The sequence below is a fragment of the Crinia signifera genome, chromosome 9 (assembly GCF_055691185.1).
Source record: "Crinia signifera chromosome 9, ASM5569118v1, whole genome shotgun sequence".
In the NCBI taxonomy this organism is placed as follows: Eukaryota; Metazoa; Chordata; class Amphibia; order Anura; family Myobatrachidae; genus Crinia; species Crinia signifera.
The window spans coordinates 92004306-92022458 of NC_139225.1; the positions used below are offsets into that span (position 1 = coordinate 92004306).

The 18153-nt window shown below is 43.3% G+C and overlaps 1 protein-coding gene across 1 annotated transcript in view; it reads right to left on the reverse strand.

The window, feature by feature from the left end:
* Positions 1-2467: 2467 nt before the first annotated feature.
* The window catches only part of DCX (doublecortin), a 164277-nt gene continuing 148591 nt past the window's right edge, over positions 2468-18153 (reverse strand). Inside the window, exons 6-7 of the mRNA XM_083159389.1 lie at positions 10248-10342; positions 2468-6137 (exon numbers count right to left, since the gene is read on the reverse strand). Coding sequence (XP_083015515.1) covers positions 6081-6137; positions 10248-10342 — 152 coding nt within the window. The 3' untranslated portion in view covers positions 2468-6080. The remainder of the gene's footprint in view (positions 6138-10247; positions 10343-18153) is intronic.

The window sequence follows — 18153 nt, forward strand, 5'->3', positions numbered from 1 at the left end:
GCTCGGTGGCTCGCTGCGCTCTCGCCACACTATTCTATTCTCACTCCACGCCCTAGTGGATAGTAGGGGTATGAAAAGGTCGGAGGACGCGTACCGCCGCCCCACGCGGGCTCGCTACGCTCGCCACGCTTCGGGTTGATGTCAATAGCGGGGTGGCGTTAACGGTGGTGGGGGGCCATGAAACATTTTTTTTAAAAACATATCCAATGTGAAATGCCCATATTGGCCAATTTCACATTGTCATTTTATTTTAACATTGCTGTCTATGGGAAATCGGGTCCATCGCGTCTTTTAACATTACTGTCTATGGGAAATCGTGTCGGAAATCGGGTCCATCGTGTCTTTTAACATTACTGTCTATGGGAAATCGTGGGCATCGCGTCGCGGCTCCTTATAACGGCCACGACCGACGCGATGCCCACGATTTCGGGCGCGATGAAAAAATCGGCAGCCCGGATAACTCACAAGTACCAAACAATCATTAGCTTCTGATGGCGGTTCGGCTGCTTAAAATGGGCCATGTCCCTCATGCCAGAATACTGTCATTCTCTGATATTTGGAGGGGGGAGAGCCAAAATGACTAAAATAATCTGATTGCAATCTACTCAGAAACCCACCCTACATGTGCCATTGCTCATGTGTGTCCTAGCTATAATGGCACATGGCACCTGGGGCTGGTAAAACCTAGTGGTGGTTGATGCACTTTAGAGGGACACTATAGTTTTTGCCCACTTAGTTTTTGCTACCAGCCTTGGCTTCATGTGCTGGTTAATGGTTACACTTCTGGGAGGAACACACACCCTAAGGGATTCCTACCCTCCCAGAATGGCCGGGAGGTTCCCGAAAATTGGGTCCCCATCTCGGCCCCCCAGAAAAGGTGGGCAACCCTCCCAGATACCGCCGGACCGGCTGCATTTCCCCAGTGGCAGTGTTAAATTACCTTAATTTGTGTTGTTGTTTTTTTTTGCTAAATATGCAAATTGTGCCCTTTTAGCCCCGCCGCTCCCCGAAGACCCAGAAATTGCGGGATTTGCATTACTGGGGGCGGGGCTTGATGATGTCTACATCAGGTCCCGCCCCCAGAAGTGCTGCTGAAAGTCTCCTCTCTGGGATCCTCCCAGAGAGGAGACTTTAAAAGTAAGAGAGTATGACATACCCTTTAAAGAAAGAAAAAAAAAAGCACAATGTTTCTGCCTTTTGGAAACCAACAACCTTTAATAAGTTACTGTTAATGATTTGGAGATGAAACCGTGTTAATAATTTGTGGATCCCATGAGGTTAAAAGTGACTGCAAAGCTACCTCTTAGCAAACTTTTGCCCAACTTTGCCCAACTAGAATTTGCTTAAAAGTTTTGAATAAAAAAAATATTTACTTAAACATTTTGGAAAATGAACATTTTTTAGTAATTAGCTGTATCCAGCTGTTTTGTTGGTGCTGGCTCAGAGTGCTGTGTGTACAGGCGATCCACTGACCACCCGTACACTTGCACCGGGAGCCGCCAGTGATTGACAGCTCAGTGGGCAGGTGCAAGTGCACTTGTGACGTCAGTTCTGACGGATCGGGCAGTGTAGCCTGATCCGTCTGTAGATATATCTGCGGATCAATTGATCTGCAGATATATCTATAAAAGCGTACACAGTTTAGGAGTCAAATTAGGGCCAGTCTGCATTTGATTAGACATACCATTCACCCATACAAACTGGAATGAAAAGCCCACATTTGGGCTTTTAACCCTTACTAATTAAACAAAAATTTGCTTACAAATAAAAATGCTTTGCCCTATTTTTAGCAAAAAACATTTAAGCCTGTACTCCCCATGATAAATATGTTATTAGGTCCTGTATTTTTAATATATGTCTCCTAGTAAGCATCATTAGCCTTATATGAGCATGCATTGTATTAAGGCATATTTCCAATACTACAAAAAAAGCTCACAGACAGTAAACAATGTGTAATATGGCAATAACCATGTTCAATAATGTAAATGGTAAGTTACATTTGTTACAAATTAGTTGTTCTTGCGTTTAAAACAATATCGTTGTTACAAAAAATATCAAAACACTTAAAAATGACAGATACCATATGAGTATTTGTATGAACATTTTGTTAGCAAATAAATTGTTCAGAAAATCGTGTTTTTTTTTAAATTATTGAAATCATTTCAAACTACTGGTTTATAAAAGTAGGTTCCTGATAAATTACTGCGAAAAGTAAATGATTATAAAAAATGTAACCACGTTTCAGAATACAAAACATTTTGAAGGCTGAAAACAAAGAATCATAGTGTTTTCAGGAGTGATGGTGACAAGGCAAGTGTGATTTATCAGGGACAAACACCACTGACTTGCAGTAAGATTTGCATTACAGTAGGAGCAAGTTTCATCTTTGCTCCTTTGGGCGTGGCTAGCCATGGCTAGCCATGGCTATTCTATTGTTCTCAGCTGCAATACAATACGTATTGCAGCTGAGAACAATAGAATAGCCATGGCTGGCCATGGCTAGCCATGGCCAAAGGAGCAAAGATGAAACTTGCTCCTACTGTATCTCCCATATTGCATGGGGGGAGGCGAGATGCTGTGTATGGCGTGATCCTAGATAGTGATTCACAGCTGGTGTGTCAGAAGACAGGATACCGTGTACTTGTGTGTAAAGCCCCGTACACAAGGTGAGATATCGGCTAATGGCCAATTTGGACTAAACAATTTTGACTAGATGTACAATTTTGTCTAAGCAATTATGATCTAGTCAAAATTGCCATGCCTACAGAGTCAATCTTAGCTAAGCAATCTATGCTAGATAATATTGGCTTACCTAGGAGATTTTGATTATATAGTAAGAATCTCCTGCCAAAATCTCACCGTGAGCCAGACTGGATTAGCCACAAAATCAAACAGAGAGAAACAAGAGCTTTTTACAAGCACACAGTTTTTTTCTCAAATGATTAAATAAATAAATCTCAGCTGTCCTTTGCGATGATAGGGCATCCGGGATTATGACCTGGAGTCCTATCTGCATGTGCATCAAGTTATACACGTGCCGGTGGGAGGAAGCCCGTTGGCTTCTATAGGGCAACACCATCTAAAGTTGACATTGCTGACCGCATCCAAACCCCAGAATGCGTTGGTTTCCGAAGCTTGGTGCATATGCGTTAAGTAGCCATATTTCATTTTCTAGAGGTTTGGTTGCATTTTATATTTTGATGCATCTCGCCCTTCGCACAATTATGGTAGGCCTATAAAAATGTTAACATTAAATATAAGATTTTAGGGCACTGTATGTCTTATAAGACTTGAGCTAAACTACAAATTAGGTAAAAAAAAAAGATGCACAAAGATGCGCAGTGCATCTATGTGCTGGAGGTTTATTAGTATAATATATTCTCCAATTTGGGATTTTCAATTTTAGTCAAACCTCATGGTGTGGCAATTGGATTGGACTATATGCATGTCAGTGGTCCGTCCCTTGAATAAATCCATCTGAGCCACTGTGGGCACATACCCTGCTTGAAAAGAATAGTTTGATATGGCAATAAGGCACTTGCAGCAACATCCACTAAACAACAATGTAGCTTAGGACATGCTACTGCTAACCAAATGACAGGTCTGTTGAGAATAACAAGATGCTCAGTATATATATGGAGGCAGTGTTTTCCTCCTGTAAAACATATACTATTAATATTTCATGGTAACCCAGCATTTTACATTCAATATAAAGTACTGTATATTAAATGCCTGACTTGCAAGTAGCAAATCACAGGGATCACCAAACAGCTTACATACTGTATATTTTGTTGCCAGTGTTTGTCTGCCTTTCATTGACAGCCCTCCTCTTGCTGCTACTGTCACTATCCTTGTGTTGTGTTTGTCTGCCTTGGATGGCTGTCTGCAGAGGTAGCCAGTTAGGGTGGCTAACACATGCACTACTGAACACTTGTCAGGGGATAGTTTAGCTACAGATCACAAACGTGAATAGCCAGGATAATAGTCCAACTCACTTCCTGGCATTTTCTTTACAAACAACTACAGTATAATGAAAATAGAAGTTTAAAGGAAAAAGAAATTTCCACTATCTAAACTTCTTTTACATTAAGTTTTTACATGGGAAACTTAATTTTCCAATATAGTTCATAGAGAGCTGTACCCGTTGCCTTTAAATTATTATACACCGGGCAAGATATGCTTGTGTAAGTATATGCTGCTCCAGCCCATTTCATATGTATGACATAGTAATATGTGGAAGACCGAATTCATTGGCCAATTGATTATACTTCTTGCATTCGGTTACTCAGCAAGTCATTCATGCTGTGTTATAACTTAAGGTGGCAAGATCCTCCCAACTTACAAACAGGATGAATATCGTCAATCGATGGTTAAATAACATTGATGGTTTGCTACCAAGAGTTAATGTTTTGACAATGATGGCTCAGGTACGATGTTTCTCCACCTTCTATGGCAAAGTTCCTATGGTGATGCGGCAATGGTTCCTTTCCTGATACACCTTACTTGTCCATGCCCTCCCATCATATGGGTACCTTAGCTCACTCTCATTATCTAACTGTGCCAACACAGGCACGTGTCCCCACTTGACAAACACTGATGGTTGCAATCTGCAATCTGTTTCCAGGGATGGTTTCTTGCAATGTTGGAAAGTATCTATGGCACCATTGATTGACACCAGAAATTCTGATGACCTACAATGCTGATGCATTAACGCTTTCATTATAGACAGTGGTTTCTTTGTCATTAAAAGTAATCATCAGGGTACCAGCGCTAGGGGAGTGGCCAAGCAGGGGAGGGCATGTTCCTTACACCAAATCTTTTTTTACATTCTGTGCTGCCCGGTGAAGAGGGCATCTTCTGGTCATCTTGGCTGCCTCATTGGCCCACAATTAACCGTCACAAAAACAACTTTTTAGTTATATAGGTTCACAGAATGTAATTGAAATCCTGACAGAAAACTTAGATTACCATGAAATATTATTATTGCATATCAGTTGATTTCTTTGTTAGTCTACAAGTACTGAGTTAACTGACCAATCCTAGGTGAAGCCCCTAAAATAATTCTGTGCCTGGCAGATCAAGGAACTGCTTATACAATACAAAACATTAATCACTTAACTGTCTGTAGATATATAAAACATGATTGATAATGCTCATATTTCTTTCCCATTATGCTGATATTTCTGCCATCTGCTGCTGAAGTGGGGTCATTGTTTCCCTCTATTGGCATTGGTGCTAGACAAAAATCTGGTATATGTAATATAATTTTATGTAAGCAAAACCACAGAACCCATGACAGGAGGGTTAATGAAATTGTATGAGGCAGCGAGAGGGCCATCTGGCACTCCAATGCTCTAGCCACTCCCAGAACTGTGTGAATAAATCTTTCCGCTTATTCATTGATTTCTCAATTCTGTCAAACAAATGAAGATTATAGTGGTACAGGTTGAAGTTTTCAATGAACAGTAAAGATGGACCCGTAGTATTGTTTGTCCCTTTCATTGCAAATTATAGAATGAATCATGTTTCCCAACTAATATCCAGTTACCACACATACAAGAGTAAGCTTTGAGAAGTTCTTGAAAATGGGAGTGACCCTTTAATTTGTGTCAGTAGAACCCATAATGATTTGATTGAATCTAGCATTACTAGTTCCATGTTACAATAGGGAGGACTTGGGTGTTAATATAAAACAGACATAGAAAGTAATCATTAATACACTCGAAACATTCCCTAGTATACGTACACGTGTCTTGTTTGTTACAACACTGTATAACAATACAATTCACAATGGCTGGTGTCATCCTCAGCTGGTAGAAGCACCATGTTTGGTACTTGGGACAACTCATGAATGGCACACTTGCATACAGTACATCATTTTGAAGCCTGCTTCATCACTATAAAACTGTTGCTCATCCCCGTCAGGTTGGGTCACATGACATTTATGACAAAAACTATAAAATCACAGAAAAACAAAAAAATAAGTATGAAAGCTGTAATTGGATCCTTTAAAAAGCACCACTGTGCTGACCAGCTCTTTTCTGCTGTGTGATCCTACTCATTGGGGACACTGGTACATATTACATGGAGTCCCCAAGAGAGTCAGAGTCATCCAAGGACAGGGGTAGGTACAGATCCTGTAAAAGATAGCAAAAGAGGGATGTGTTAATGTCACAGAACATGAGCTGTCTCCCATTACAGTCTGTTTTGAGTGATCAATCATTATTCAATAATAAAATCTTCTAACTGGTACCTAAGAAAGGTTCCTGCCTGCACTATGGGGGCTATTCAGACCTGATTGGTCGGGTCTGAATTCGGTCCCCACTGCTGATTGTGGGGGTTTGCGCATTCACGAATATGCACATGTCTGCAAACCCCTGGAGCAAATGTACTCAGTGAGTTATACATTCGTCAGGGCACTCGCTCACTGATGGGCAGACAGGGGGTGCCCACAAAAATGGTGCATGTTAACGCAGGGGGGACATCTGCAAATACAGGTGCATCCATGCCTGCTTGGGGTGGGCGGCTGACTTCAAATGATGTCAGCGCCCGCCCCCATTTCAGCAGAAATCAGCCATCCGAAAACTAAGTATAGACTTACTATTCAGACCGAAGGCTGGAAAAATCATTTTGATGGTGAGCGACCTTCAAATGATTTCTCCTCCGTTGGCCACATGTGAGCATGGGAATTCACTCGGTGGGAGGGGGGGTGTTGCGTTTGGCGGGGCAGAGTTCTGAATCGGGCCCAATGGGGGTTATTCTGGTTGACACTCATTGCTGCATGTCTTTTTTAGCCCTCCCACTGCTTGCAAATGCCCTTTGCAGTGCGATTTCACCCACCCGGCTGCGAATAGATGTTTTTACCAAAGATCAATTTGCAGCCTATGGATTGACACTCACATCATTAGTTGGTTGCTGATGTGGTGAGTACACGCAACACTAAGACACTTTGAGGTGTCAGTTTTGCGTGTATCCTGCTGGGGAACATGGTGGGCAGCGGACATCCGGTGATGTCAGTTGCTCGCCTCTTGGCACCCGCATTACTGGGTGATTTCCATAGGAACTCCCAGCATTTTCCTGGGAACGCCCATGAAACGCTGGGTGTTCCCATCAGTGCGACTACCCGCCGCCATCCCACACCCCGCCCCTAATGGTGGATGCGAGCACCCAGCAAACACTCTGTTCGCTGTGGCCGCTCGCACCCTGCACATGTACATGTGCAATAAACCCCTATATATATGTACTATATATTATTGATATATACAAGAACTGTATTTGGAATAAAAAGGGTGTCCAGTAGGTCGCAGGCAATGTTTAGGTAGACAGTCAACAAGTCGACCCCGAAAGGTAGACATGCAGTAGATCAACTTTGACAAAATGTCGACACAAACAAAATATCAACATGGAAAAGGTCAACACATGAAATGGATGACATGAGTTTTTCAGGTTTTTTTTCTCAAAGTCGAGACCTGAACACGTGGACCCTGGATCAGTGTAGCGCCCTCCCTCGCATAGCTCACTCCGCTCCTCATGCTTCAGGAACTTTACTGTTCCCAATTGGAGTACACATGGATGGTAAAACATGAAAAAGTACAATTTATTTTTAAAAACACATCATGAAAAAGTAATGTGTCGACTTTTGTCATGCCGACCTTTTACTTGTGTCAATATTTTGGCCATGCCGATCTAGCGTAAGTCGACATTTTGTCATCAGTTAAGTGCATGTCCACCTTTTGTCCAACATCCTAGTGCAAGTTGACCTTTTGGTGTCAACCTTTTGACTGTCCACCTAGGCATTGTCTGTGAGCCATCTGGATACGGATTAAAATAAATTTTGAAATCCACTGTGATCCATATATACTAGTCCCTGGTGCTAGAGTTCTTTCGAAACTTCTGTGTATAAATGTATAAATATATATAAATAACCTAGACCCCAGGATGATTTTTAACATTGGGTACTTATGTATTATCTGGGCTCCCATGTTAAATGCACCCCATTTTTTCATACCCCTACTATCCAACTACGCATGGAGTTGATTTTATATAGTGTGGCGAGCGCAGCGAGCCACCGTGCCCGAAGCGTGGCGAGCGTGGCGTGGCGAAGCGTGGCGAGAAACACAGGAGCCCAGATATTACATAAGTACCTAACATTGTAGTGCAGTACAATATACATTAACTGATAATATGTATAGGCAATTTTTATTGAAGTTATTCAGATGACATGAATATGCTGTATTGTTATTAGTGACAATTTCCTATCTGCACCTGAAATATTGTCCATATCTTAGGATATCCCATAATTCTCCTTCAAAAACTAATAATACAGTTACAGTAAATAGTACAAAAAAGTACATATTTTAAATGTTATACCTGTCTATCACTGTCATTATAATGGGAAAACGTGATGGGAAATCTTAAAATCATTTATTTATTTATTACTATACTGTACATATACCATTACTATCAAATAATGTATGCTAAATTTCATTTAAAAAAATGAAAGGTTAATGTAGTAAAGTTACACATTTAAGAAAAGGCACCTACAGTATAATTGGCCTAACAAAGGGGCTAGTCCAGGGGTTCCCAAACTTTTTAGAATTATGGCACTCTATAGTGTCAGAATTTTATCCACGGCACCCTTAGGCCAAAACTTTGACAATGAAAAATGTAATACATTTTGTGTATATATCATCTTAATGTTTTACTATTTATTGGAGGACAAGATGTGTTTCTATTCTGTACACATATTTTATGACTGGCAGCCACACGCACTGGTTTTGCCTATTACGTTGATTGTAATTAATTTGAACTGGTCCTGAACCACCAACCCGAGGCACCCCTGTAAGGGTCTCAAGGCACCCCAGGGTGCCACGGCACACAGTTTTTAAACTACTGGGTTAGTCAGAAATTTGTGGACATTTTGAAGGGACCCTGGCTATAATGCAATTAGAGAGACACCTCTCTCTTCAAAGGTTTTTCATTTTATGCCACATACAGTAGCAGTGCCCTAGTGCATTTTATGCCCCACAGTAGTGCTCTAGTCCACATTTTCCTGCACACTGCTCCCGGTTCACATTATGCCACACAGTACCCCCAGTACAATATATTGTATTATGCTACATTGTAGTGAGTTAGTACAAATGGGTATACAAATTGATAGGTAACTGTGGGCCTTATTCTAGTTCACTCTTTCTGACAAAATCCTTCTTAGATGGACAAAACCATGTGCACTGCAGGGGGGCAGATGTAACTTGTGCAGAGAAAATTAGATTAGGGTGGGGTTTTACTTCAAAGTGAGATCTATATTGCAGTGTAAAAATAAAGCAGCCAGTATTTACCCTGCACAGAAACAAAATAACTCACCTACATCTAATTCTCTCTGCACATTTTATATCTGCCCCCTGCAGTGCACATGGTTTTGTCCATCTAAGAAGGATTTTGTCCGAAAGAGTGAACTAGAATCAGGCCCAATGTGACCTGAATGCATCTTAAACATATGGGCTCTATAGTACTGACACCCCTTGCGCTCATTCTAGCATTGCCCATGGTCCATTACTGCACTGGCTTTCCTGTGACTGGAAGTGACAGTTCCAAACATGACAGGCAGTCCTAATTCAAGGGGTTTCCTCCTTCTGGGACTGCCAGAACGGGCTGCACTTAGCAAAGACCTGTCTTCCTTTAGGAAGCCACTCCCTGCTTTTGTACAGCCCAATCCAGCTTCTATGGGCTTCAGCGGATGTAGTTCATAGAAGCCGAGGGTTTGCGCATGCGCAGTCGCACTGTGGCATCTGCGCTTGTCCCGGCACCTGCTAAAACCAATATGCAAGTGCCGGAACTGGCAGCTCTCCATAGCCCCATCGCTAATGGTTGCTATGACCACCATGCATTAGTTTTATTTCATTCTCCCTGTGTATAGAAGTAGTGCTCCAGACTAAAACACAGGCGGGATATGTAAAGCATTACAGTTTGGCCTGTTGCAAAGTGTTTTGGTTAGAACCATGGTAATGTATGTCATTGGACTGCATTTTTATCATATGGTGGATAGGTATTTAGAAAAATGACATTAGCAAGATTCATATGTAACATGATTCCAAAAATATATATCCTACATATACTGTATATACATACTAATTAGGACAATTTCAACTAACTCATCTATCCAGAAAGTATAAGATCATTTCGCCAAATAGAGGAACAAGGTAGTGAGGGGTTGAGATAAGAATTAAGCAGGAGAAGAAACATAATACCTTGTGCTTGCGGAGACTTCCAGGACTGGTTGGGGTAGAGATTGGGGATTGCTTGGATTTGGGAGTGGAGAGCTGACTGCTTGATGTTCCATTAGCTGTTAAACACAAACAAGTAAGATTTATGAATGATTCATTGCTAATGTATAACATTGGAACAGAATATATGCAGGCATACACTATGACAATAGTTACCCACTGAACTTTACGCTTTAGAGAATGTCAGAAAGTTATGCTGTGTAAGTAAGTAAGTAAGTTTTCACTATCTGCTAAGGATAGTTCCTGATGCCGTATATCTTTGGTAATGGATGGAATCTAACACTAGCATGAAGAAGTAAGTACAGTAGACTGTTGCAGTCTTTTTTACTAAGCCTGGGTGAGAGATAAAGTGAAAAGAGATATAGAGTTCTATTTGTACAGCAAAGAAAAGTCCTGTCTTGCTAAAAACAGTGCGTATCTCTGCTTGGTCCAATTTAAAGAGCCCTTGCGATAAAACGATATGTCTGACCCTGAAGTCAGATGCGATTTCCCTTGAACACTTGGACTTTCCTGGGAGTGATTCCATACAATTTTGTACTTTTGTGCTATTTTTTATACCAAAGAGGGCTGACTGACACTTTCCTTCCAAGGTTTTACAGGTTTACATGGTAGATTCATACCTCCCTCCTTCTACTATCCTGTCAGACCTTGTAATTGACCGGTCCCACCGCCTCTATGATCTCATAAGGGCCCCGCCATTGTGCATACATCTTTCTGTGGTGGTTACAAGCACTAGCACTTTGTCACATGGTTTAAAGGATTGGTTGACTGAGCTAATTGTATACATTTGTTTCTGATGTTGTTGGGCCCTTTCCATGTGTTCGTTCAGGAGTGGCACAATCTGCCTCAGACGGTCGTATGATCACAAACTGAACAATGTTAGGGTCCGGGCATGGTTGTTCTTACCACCTTTTTCTAAGAGATCCAGAATCCCTCTGGGCTGTCTTCTATAGAGGAGCTCAAAAGGACTAAACCCTGTAGAGGATTGGGGTAACTCTCTGACCACAAACATCAATTAAGGTAGGAATAGGTGCCAATCTTATTTTTCTTGTGACACTGCCCTCTTTATCATTTGCTTAAGGGTTTGATTAATCCTTTCTACCAGCCATCTGTTTGCAGTGAGACACTGAGGCGGTAATCCTGTCTACTTTTAACAACCGGCATAAATCCTTCATAACTTTAGAAACAAAAGAGGTACCTTAATCCGTTAAGACCTCTTTTAGTATTCCCAAGCAGGTATACATGGTTAGTAGCTCTCTGGCAATGGTGCCAGATTTAATACTATGCAGGGGTATATCCTCCGGGGACCTGGTGGCATAATCAACTACAGTACCACCAATATATATTGGTGTCCTCAAGTAGACTTTTCCACTGGCCCTATCATATCCATAACCATCTTCTCAAATGGCACGGATATGATATGGAGAGGTACCAGTGGAGCCCTAAACTCTGGCAATACCTTGGCAATACCGGCTGGACACAGCGGGTCCGGTACTCGCCCCTCCATGCCCGCCGCCACCTGTCCGTGTGTCTGCTGGTGTCCGAGCGGCATGCTGATTCCGGGTCTGGGGCTGCTGGGGAGAGCTGTATGTGGGGGCGGGATCCCGGTGGTCATGGGGGAGATATGACTGAGGCGGCGTCGGGAGGCCGGCGCCGCCATCTTGGAAGTGGGCAAAAGGCAGATTGGCCAGCCAGGATAAGTTTCTAGCCTCCCTGCACTGTCTAGCCAATGGCAGCCACCCACTATGTATTTAGGGAATCTGCCCTGGCAAACCTGTGTCAGTGCAAAGGTCTTTCTTGCTATATGCAGTTGGAGACTTCTGGCTCACTCCAGGCCACTATTGCTTCACAGTTCAATCCACCCTGCAAACTGACCCCAGGAACGCTGATTTCTTTCGCAGTTGCTTCCATTATTTCCAGTCCGTGGATCCGATACCACCTGCCTGTGGCCTTGCTGCACGTTGCGCCTTTATCCACCAGTCCTGACCGCTTTGAGTCTTCTGGATACCCAGAGACTTTTCAACCACAGTCTTTCCCATAACTCATTGGACCATTACCCACATCTTTCCAGTGCCTGATTACTGGTTCAAGTTGTTCTCCCATCTACTCAATTCATTCACCATAACGGTCTTATCTTCCCACCAAAGCCTTTCTTTCTGTGTCCGGATATCTCCACCATTACCGCTGGTCACCCCGTTACTTACTGCAAGAACTTATTGTATCCCTATTATTTCCAAGACATTTCCTCAAAGACGTTATTTGAGATTTTCTTTGTTTCAGCCTTATATCAAAGCCGTGATTTGAATATGTGATTTGTTTTCCAATTATGAAACCTTCTATAATAAAACCAGCTCATTTTAATCCTGCAACATCTGGTCCTAAAGTAGTTCCTGAGCACCACACAAACCCACCCAGTCCCAGGCATAAATAACGGGCCAAAAGAACCTTAACTATCTGCGTTGGAGTTTTTCTCCTCCCCCAGATGGCCACCCCACAAATGTGGTATGTACAGCTTCTAATACCAACCACACCAGTTTTCAGGGAACTAAGAGCTGATCTACTCTATTCCCTTGTATAGTAGCAACATGATATATCAAATTATTTTTCAATGCAAAATATGGTACACCCTCTGATGGTGCAGCATCAATTACCCTGCCATTAAGGACTTTTACCGTCTCAAAGGCGTGTACCAGTCTGCTATCATGCCAGATAACCAGCTCCTGCAGCAATAGAAGGTCACTGCCCAGGATCAACGGATTAAGTGGTCTGGAGGTCACCACCGCTACCATTTTTAATGGCCAGCCTTGAAAGGTCAGGGGAAAGTATAAATGTGGGCACTCCTCAACATCGCCATGGATATACAACACCCTGACAGGAGGCAGAACCTTGTCAGCTCCTGGAGCTGACAAGGTTGGCAACGACAATGCTGAGCTCACTGCCAGTAGCCACCAGTGCCCAGATCTCCCGGCCTTCCAACTGTACCAGTACCCAGAACATGGAGTACACTGCTTGGGATACACCCACAGCCACCATGCTGACCAATGGCCGAGCAGCTTTTCCTGCATGCCAATCCATCAGCTCTCCCTGTTTCAGACAGTCCCACCACACATGACCAGGCTCGCTGCACTCAAAGCACACCGTGGGAGAGAGTGCCTTTGGCTTACCCACAGTGACCTAAGTTCTGGGCTTCGGTACTGGCACGAACCCTGACCTGGCTTTACTCAGTTTTCCCAAGGTCAGGTGCCACTCAATCACCACTGCCAGCTCCTCAAATGTCTGGGGGTCATCCTGTAGGGCCCATTGCTGTACTGATCGGTCTATCACCCGCATATAATACAATACAAAAGGATATAGCACTCCTCTTCCGGAACTATTACAAAGTCTTGACATTTCTTGTCATCACATGTAAAAGATATAGAGAAATAACGAAAAAAGTTACGAAAATTATAAATTCAATTTCACGAAATAAGTTCTTAGAAAGGGATCCAAACGATGGCACTAAAGTAAATATTCCCCAAGGTCCGTGGGTCGCAATAACAAATGGGTCACCAAGTGAGGAAATTCAAGGAAGCTGATGCTCATCGCTTACATCAAATTACAGGGGACAACACATCAAAAGGTATATATTTAACGAAAATCTGCGTTCATGCGTTCATACAAGGGTGCTCACATGTATGCTATACAGATGCTCACAATCCAAGAAATACTTTTTCAAATCCAAAATCTGGCCAGGTTTTCTACCAAGTATACATTGAACCACGGTAGATAAAAAATAAACTTTATTTCTTTAAACAAAAATAATATGAATGGATAAAAACAGTGGGTTATCTCTTAATGACAACTGATGGAAGCCACAGTAAGATGTTTTAACAGTGTGAATCTAGAATTGGGACATTAACCCGGGATGCAATGTCACCAAAAAATTAAACCTGCATACTGTGTGTGTCAAATGTTCAGAGGCCCATCTTTAACACCATACCAACATGTTTCCACTGATACAGTCTTTTTCAAGGAAAAAAAAAAAGAACTTGAATTTATCATTAAGACTTTTTTTTGGTTATTTCTCTATATTTTTACATGCGATGACAACAAACGTAGGGACTTAAGCTGGGTACACATCTATACAATCCCTGTTTTCTTGTGACCGTTCGACTGACTGTAGACGCGTCGGACTGTCCATAAACAACAGCCGATACGCTTGTACACACCTGTACAATTTTACTTGCGACGTCCGATGTACTCCCGTCCAAACAGTCGCAAGAAAAAGATTGTACCACTGTACACACTCTCTTGATTGTCATTGCATGATGGTTAACACCCCTGTTGTACAGGTACTTTTAGTGCCACGTAAAAAAATGTAGTCAGCCGGCAGGGTGACTAGAGACAGACATACGGCAAATAGCCGGGGTGCGTGTCTAGATGTAGACAGCCGGCAGGGTGACCATAGATAGACATACAGCAAATAGCTGGGGTGCGCGTCTAGATGTAGTCAGCCGGCTGACTACATCTAGACACGCACCCCGGCTATTTGCCATATATCTGTCTCTACTCACCCTGCCGGCTGACTACATCTAGACGGCCAGATACACCATTCTTCAGATCGGTTTGCCGGACGTAACTTTTTACGTGGCACTACAAGTACCTGTGCAGCAGGGGTGGTAACCATCAGACAATGACAATCGAGAGAGTGATGCAGCTATGGAACGCCCACACATTCCAACTTTGGCAGTATAGTCGCAAGAACGGCCAGCATATCGATCGAACGTGTGTACACACTGCACTTTTGTTCCGATATGGGCCCGTCCTGTCGGATGAAAATTAAACAGCACTGAACCTTCGATCGACCGAGTATGGACGGACAAGACTGTTTTTGTCCATTTATCCCTTGTACAGAGGGAGTCGGGACAACGTACACACCTATACAATTGAACGGCCGCCCGACCCAGAACGGAAGAACAGCCCGTATATATGTGTACCCGGCTTTAGGATTCCTCTTTGGGAACTGTTCCAAACAGAGGAGCACTATATCCTTTTGTATTGAATTGTTTTTGTAACATAGACACAGATAACGTCTCCTTTGGATAGCAGCTGTCTCCCCTTACTGCGCTAAGGTTACATTTGTGTATATTCATACAGTGTATAACCTGCCTAGCCTGGTCCAGTGTGACTATCTTTACAATTTGCACTTCAGAATTTTATCTAGCTGCAACAGTCTGTATGTAGTCCAGCTGAGTTTTGCTCACATTTTCCACCAATTGTGAAAAGGATCACATACTTGGGGATTCAAATTAAGTCTTTGTTCTTTATTTTGTAAAGCAGGTCACAGCAAACCAGAGCAATTCCACAGGCAAGCGTAGTTACAGGCAGCAGCATACAGGTAATCACAGCATTTGAGACTCTTGCAAATGATCCAGTGTCAAGAGCTTTTGCACTCTGCTCTGGAAACACTGGTGATTCTGAGCACACACCCTTGCTTCTGATACTGCTCCAAAAAATGGTCTGGATCCTCCATATTACTCTCATGCAGAGATATGCTGTCTGTGTCATAGTAGTTACCGCTCTGTCACATACTGTAAAACTTAATTTATGGATGAAAACCTGAAATTCTTGTCTTTCCTTATAAAAAATTATACTACTATACTACAATAAGAACATACAATATTATGTCTAGATAAAATCTTATGCCTAAATTATATATAGTTTATATAGAAAGATGAACTTTGATAACCTTGATAAGCGCAAGGATTTATTATACAGAGAATGCATATGTTTGGGTTGGCTTGGGAATCTACACCAGTATAAAAATCCTAGAACATGCAATAATGCATTATCCATAGACTATTTGATGTCTTTAAGAAAGAAACAAATTGGAATTTTTATATAAATCACCTTGTATGAAATGTGATGTGGTTCAAAGTTCATTTTGGCAATGTCTGTTTGTTTAATTTTGTTCAAGATAATTTTTCGGAATGGTGAGATTGGTATTCTGGTTTGCCAGAATCTGGGCTGGCATAAAAAGAATATGCAGACATCTGGATATAATATAATACAATTAATTTAGCCAAAATATCTATTTTGGGGGTTCCCTATCACGGTCCTCATGGCACCCTAATGGTCTAGGTTTTAAAGATAACCATGCTTAGGTACAGTACAGGCAGGGACGTGCAGTCAGGGGAGGCAGGGGAGGCAGAGCCTCACCTGTCATAAATCATAAAAAAAAATACAAAGATGATATTTACAAACATATACTGTTCTAAATATCCTATTTGTAGTTTTAATTTTTATAATTTATGGTTTGAGAGAGGCTGTGTGAGCGTTGGGAAGCAGCGGTAGCTGTGCCTCCAGCTGACAGTTTAAAACTGTCAGCAGCGGGGGGCAGGGCTAAGTTGCGGGCACAAGCAGATGCTGAAAAGCCCATTGAAAAAGTATGGGGAAACGGCACCTACTCCTCTGCCTCAGTGACAGGGACGTGCCTTCAGAGCACTCCCCTGTCACTGAGACAGATGTCATTGGACAGCGGATCAGTCTGTCACACACTGACAGACTGATCCGCTGTCGCACGTGGCTGGGTAGGAGGCTGCTGGACCCATTAACGGCAGTCGAGCTAGCCCAGGACCTGGCTGCCAAGATTGCGCTGGTGTTGGGGCAGAAGCCTGGAGCGGAGCCTGCTTTGCTCGCTCAGCATCGCCAGCATAACCTGCAGCCCGGGAGCGCAGGGCGCCCGGAGATCTGGTGCGGGACAGGCTGTCAGGACAGAGGTGTAGATGATGCCCGGCGTTCCCTCCAGGTAACCCGGCCGCTGCTGCGCGGTGCTCCCTCCCTGCTGCCTGGCGCTCCTTCCAGGTAATCCGGCCGCTGTTGCGCAGTGCTCACTCCCCGCTGCCTGTCGCTCCTTCCAGGTAACCAGAGCCGCAGCTGGCTGGCGCTCCCTCCCTGCTGCCCGGCGCTCCCTCCCTGCTGCCTGGCGCTGAGTAACGAGTTGGTGCCATCATGTGCCCCCCCGGCCAGTGCATTAATGCAGCACTGGGGCCACCGCTGCCCCCCTCAATTACATCCAGCTCCTACCCCTTATATCCTGCAGCGTCTCATATTGCTGCTGCGGCCGGACACACCATTCTCCTCCAAGTCAAGGTCTCCATCAAGCCCTGAGTCCCCACAGCTGGTCCCTGCTCAGTAAGTGCAAGTAGGCTGATTAGCATACCTACTGAGGTCTAGCTGTGTATTCTGACCCTTCTGTGTTCTGTCCTTATGTCCCCCCCCCACACTTTTTTTCTTCTGTACCTGCCACACCCCCCCCCTTCTGCATTCTGCACATGTGTCACCCCCACCCCTCCTGTGTTCTGTGCCTATGTCACTTAACCTTGTGTTCTGTCCCTTTGTCACCTCCTCTCTGTTCTTTCCCAGCCGCCATTGTCACCCCCCTGTGTAAGGGGGAGGGGGGCACGCAGGAAACTCTTTTGGCTTGGGGGAGCAAATTTTATAGTTACGCCACTGCTCCCCCATCCTCTACTGTCACTCTCCCCATCCCCCGCTGTCACTCTCCCCCATCCCCCACTGTCACTCTCCCCACATACCCCTCTGTCACTGTCCATAAAAGCTCCTGCCTCACCTAACACTAACCTCACCGCACGTCACTGAGTACAGGTAACTTAATTAGTACTTCAGTCAATTTGATTCAACCATCTGTGCTCAGGCATGGATATCCTTAAAACCTGGACCATTAGGGTGTCTTGGTAACCTTTTATTTTTTAGAATGTCTGGTCTATACCAATAAATTTACTGTTTATGGAAGGTCCAAATTTCTAAAAATGTAAAAGATATGTGTCCACTAAACTTCCCAATCCCTGTCCCATCTGTTTTGTTTTGTCCA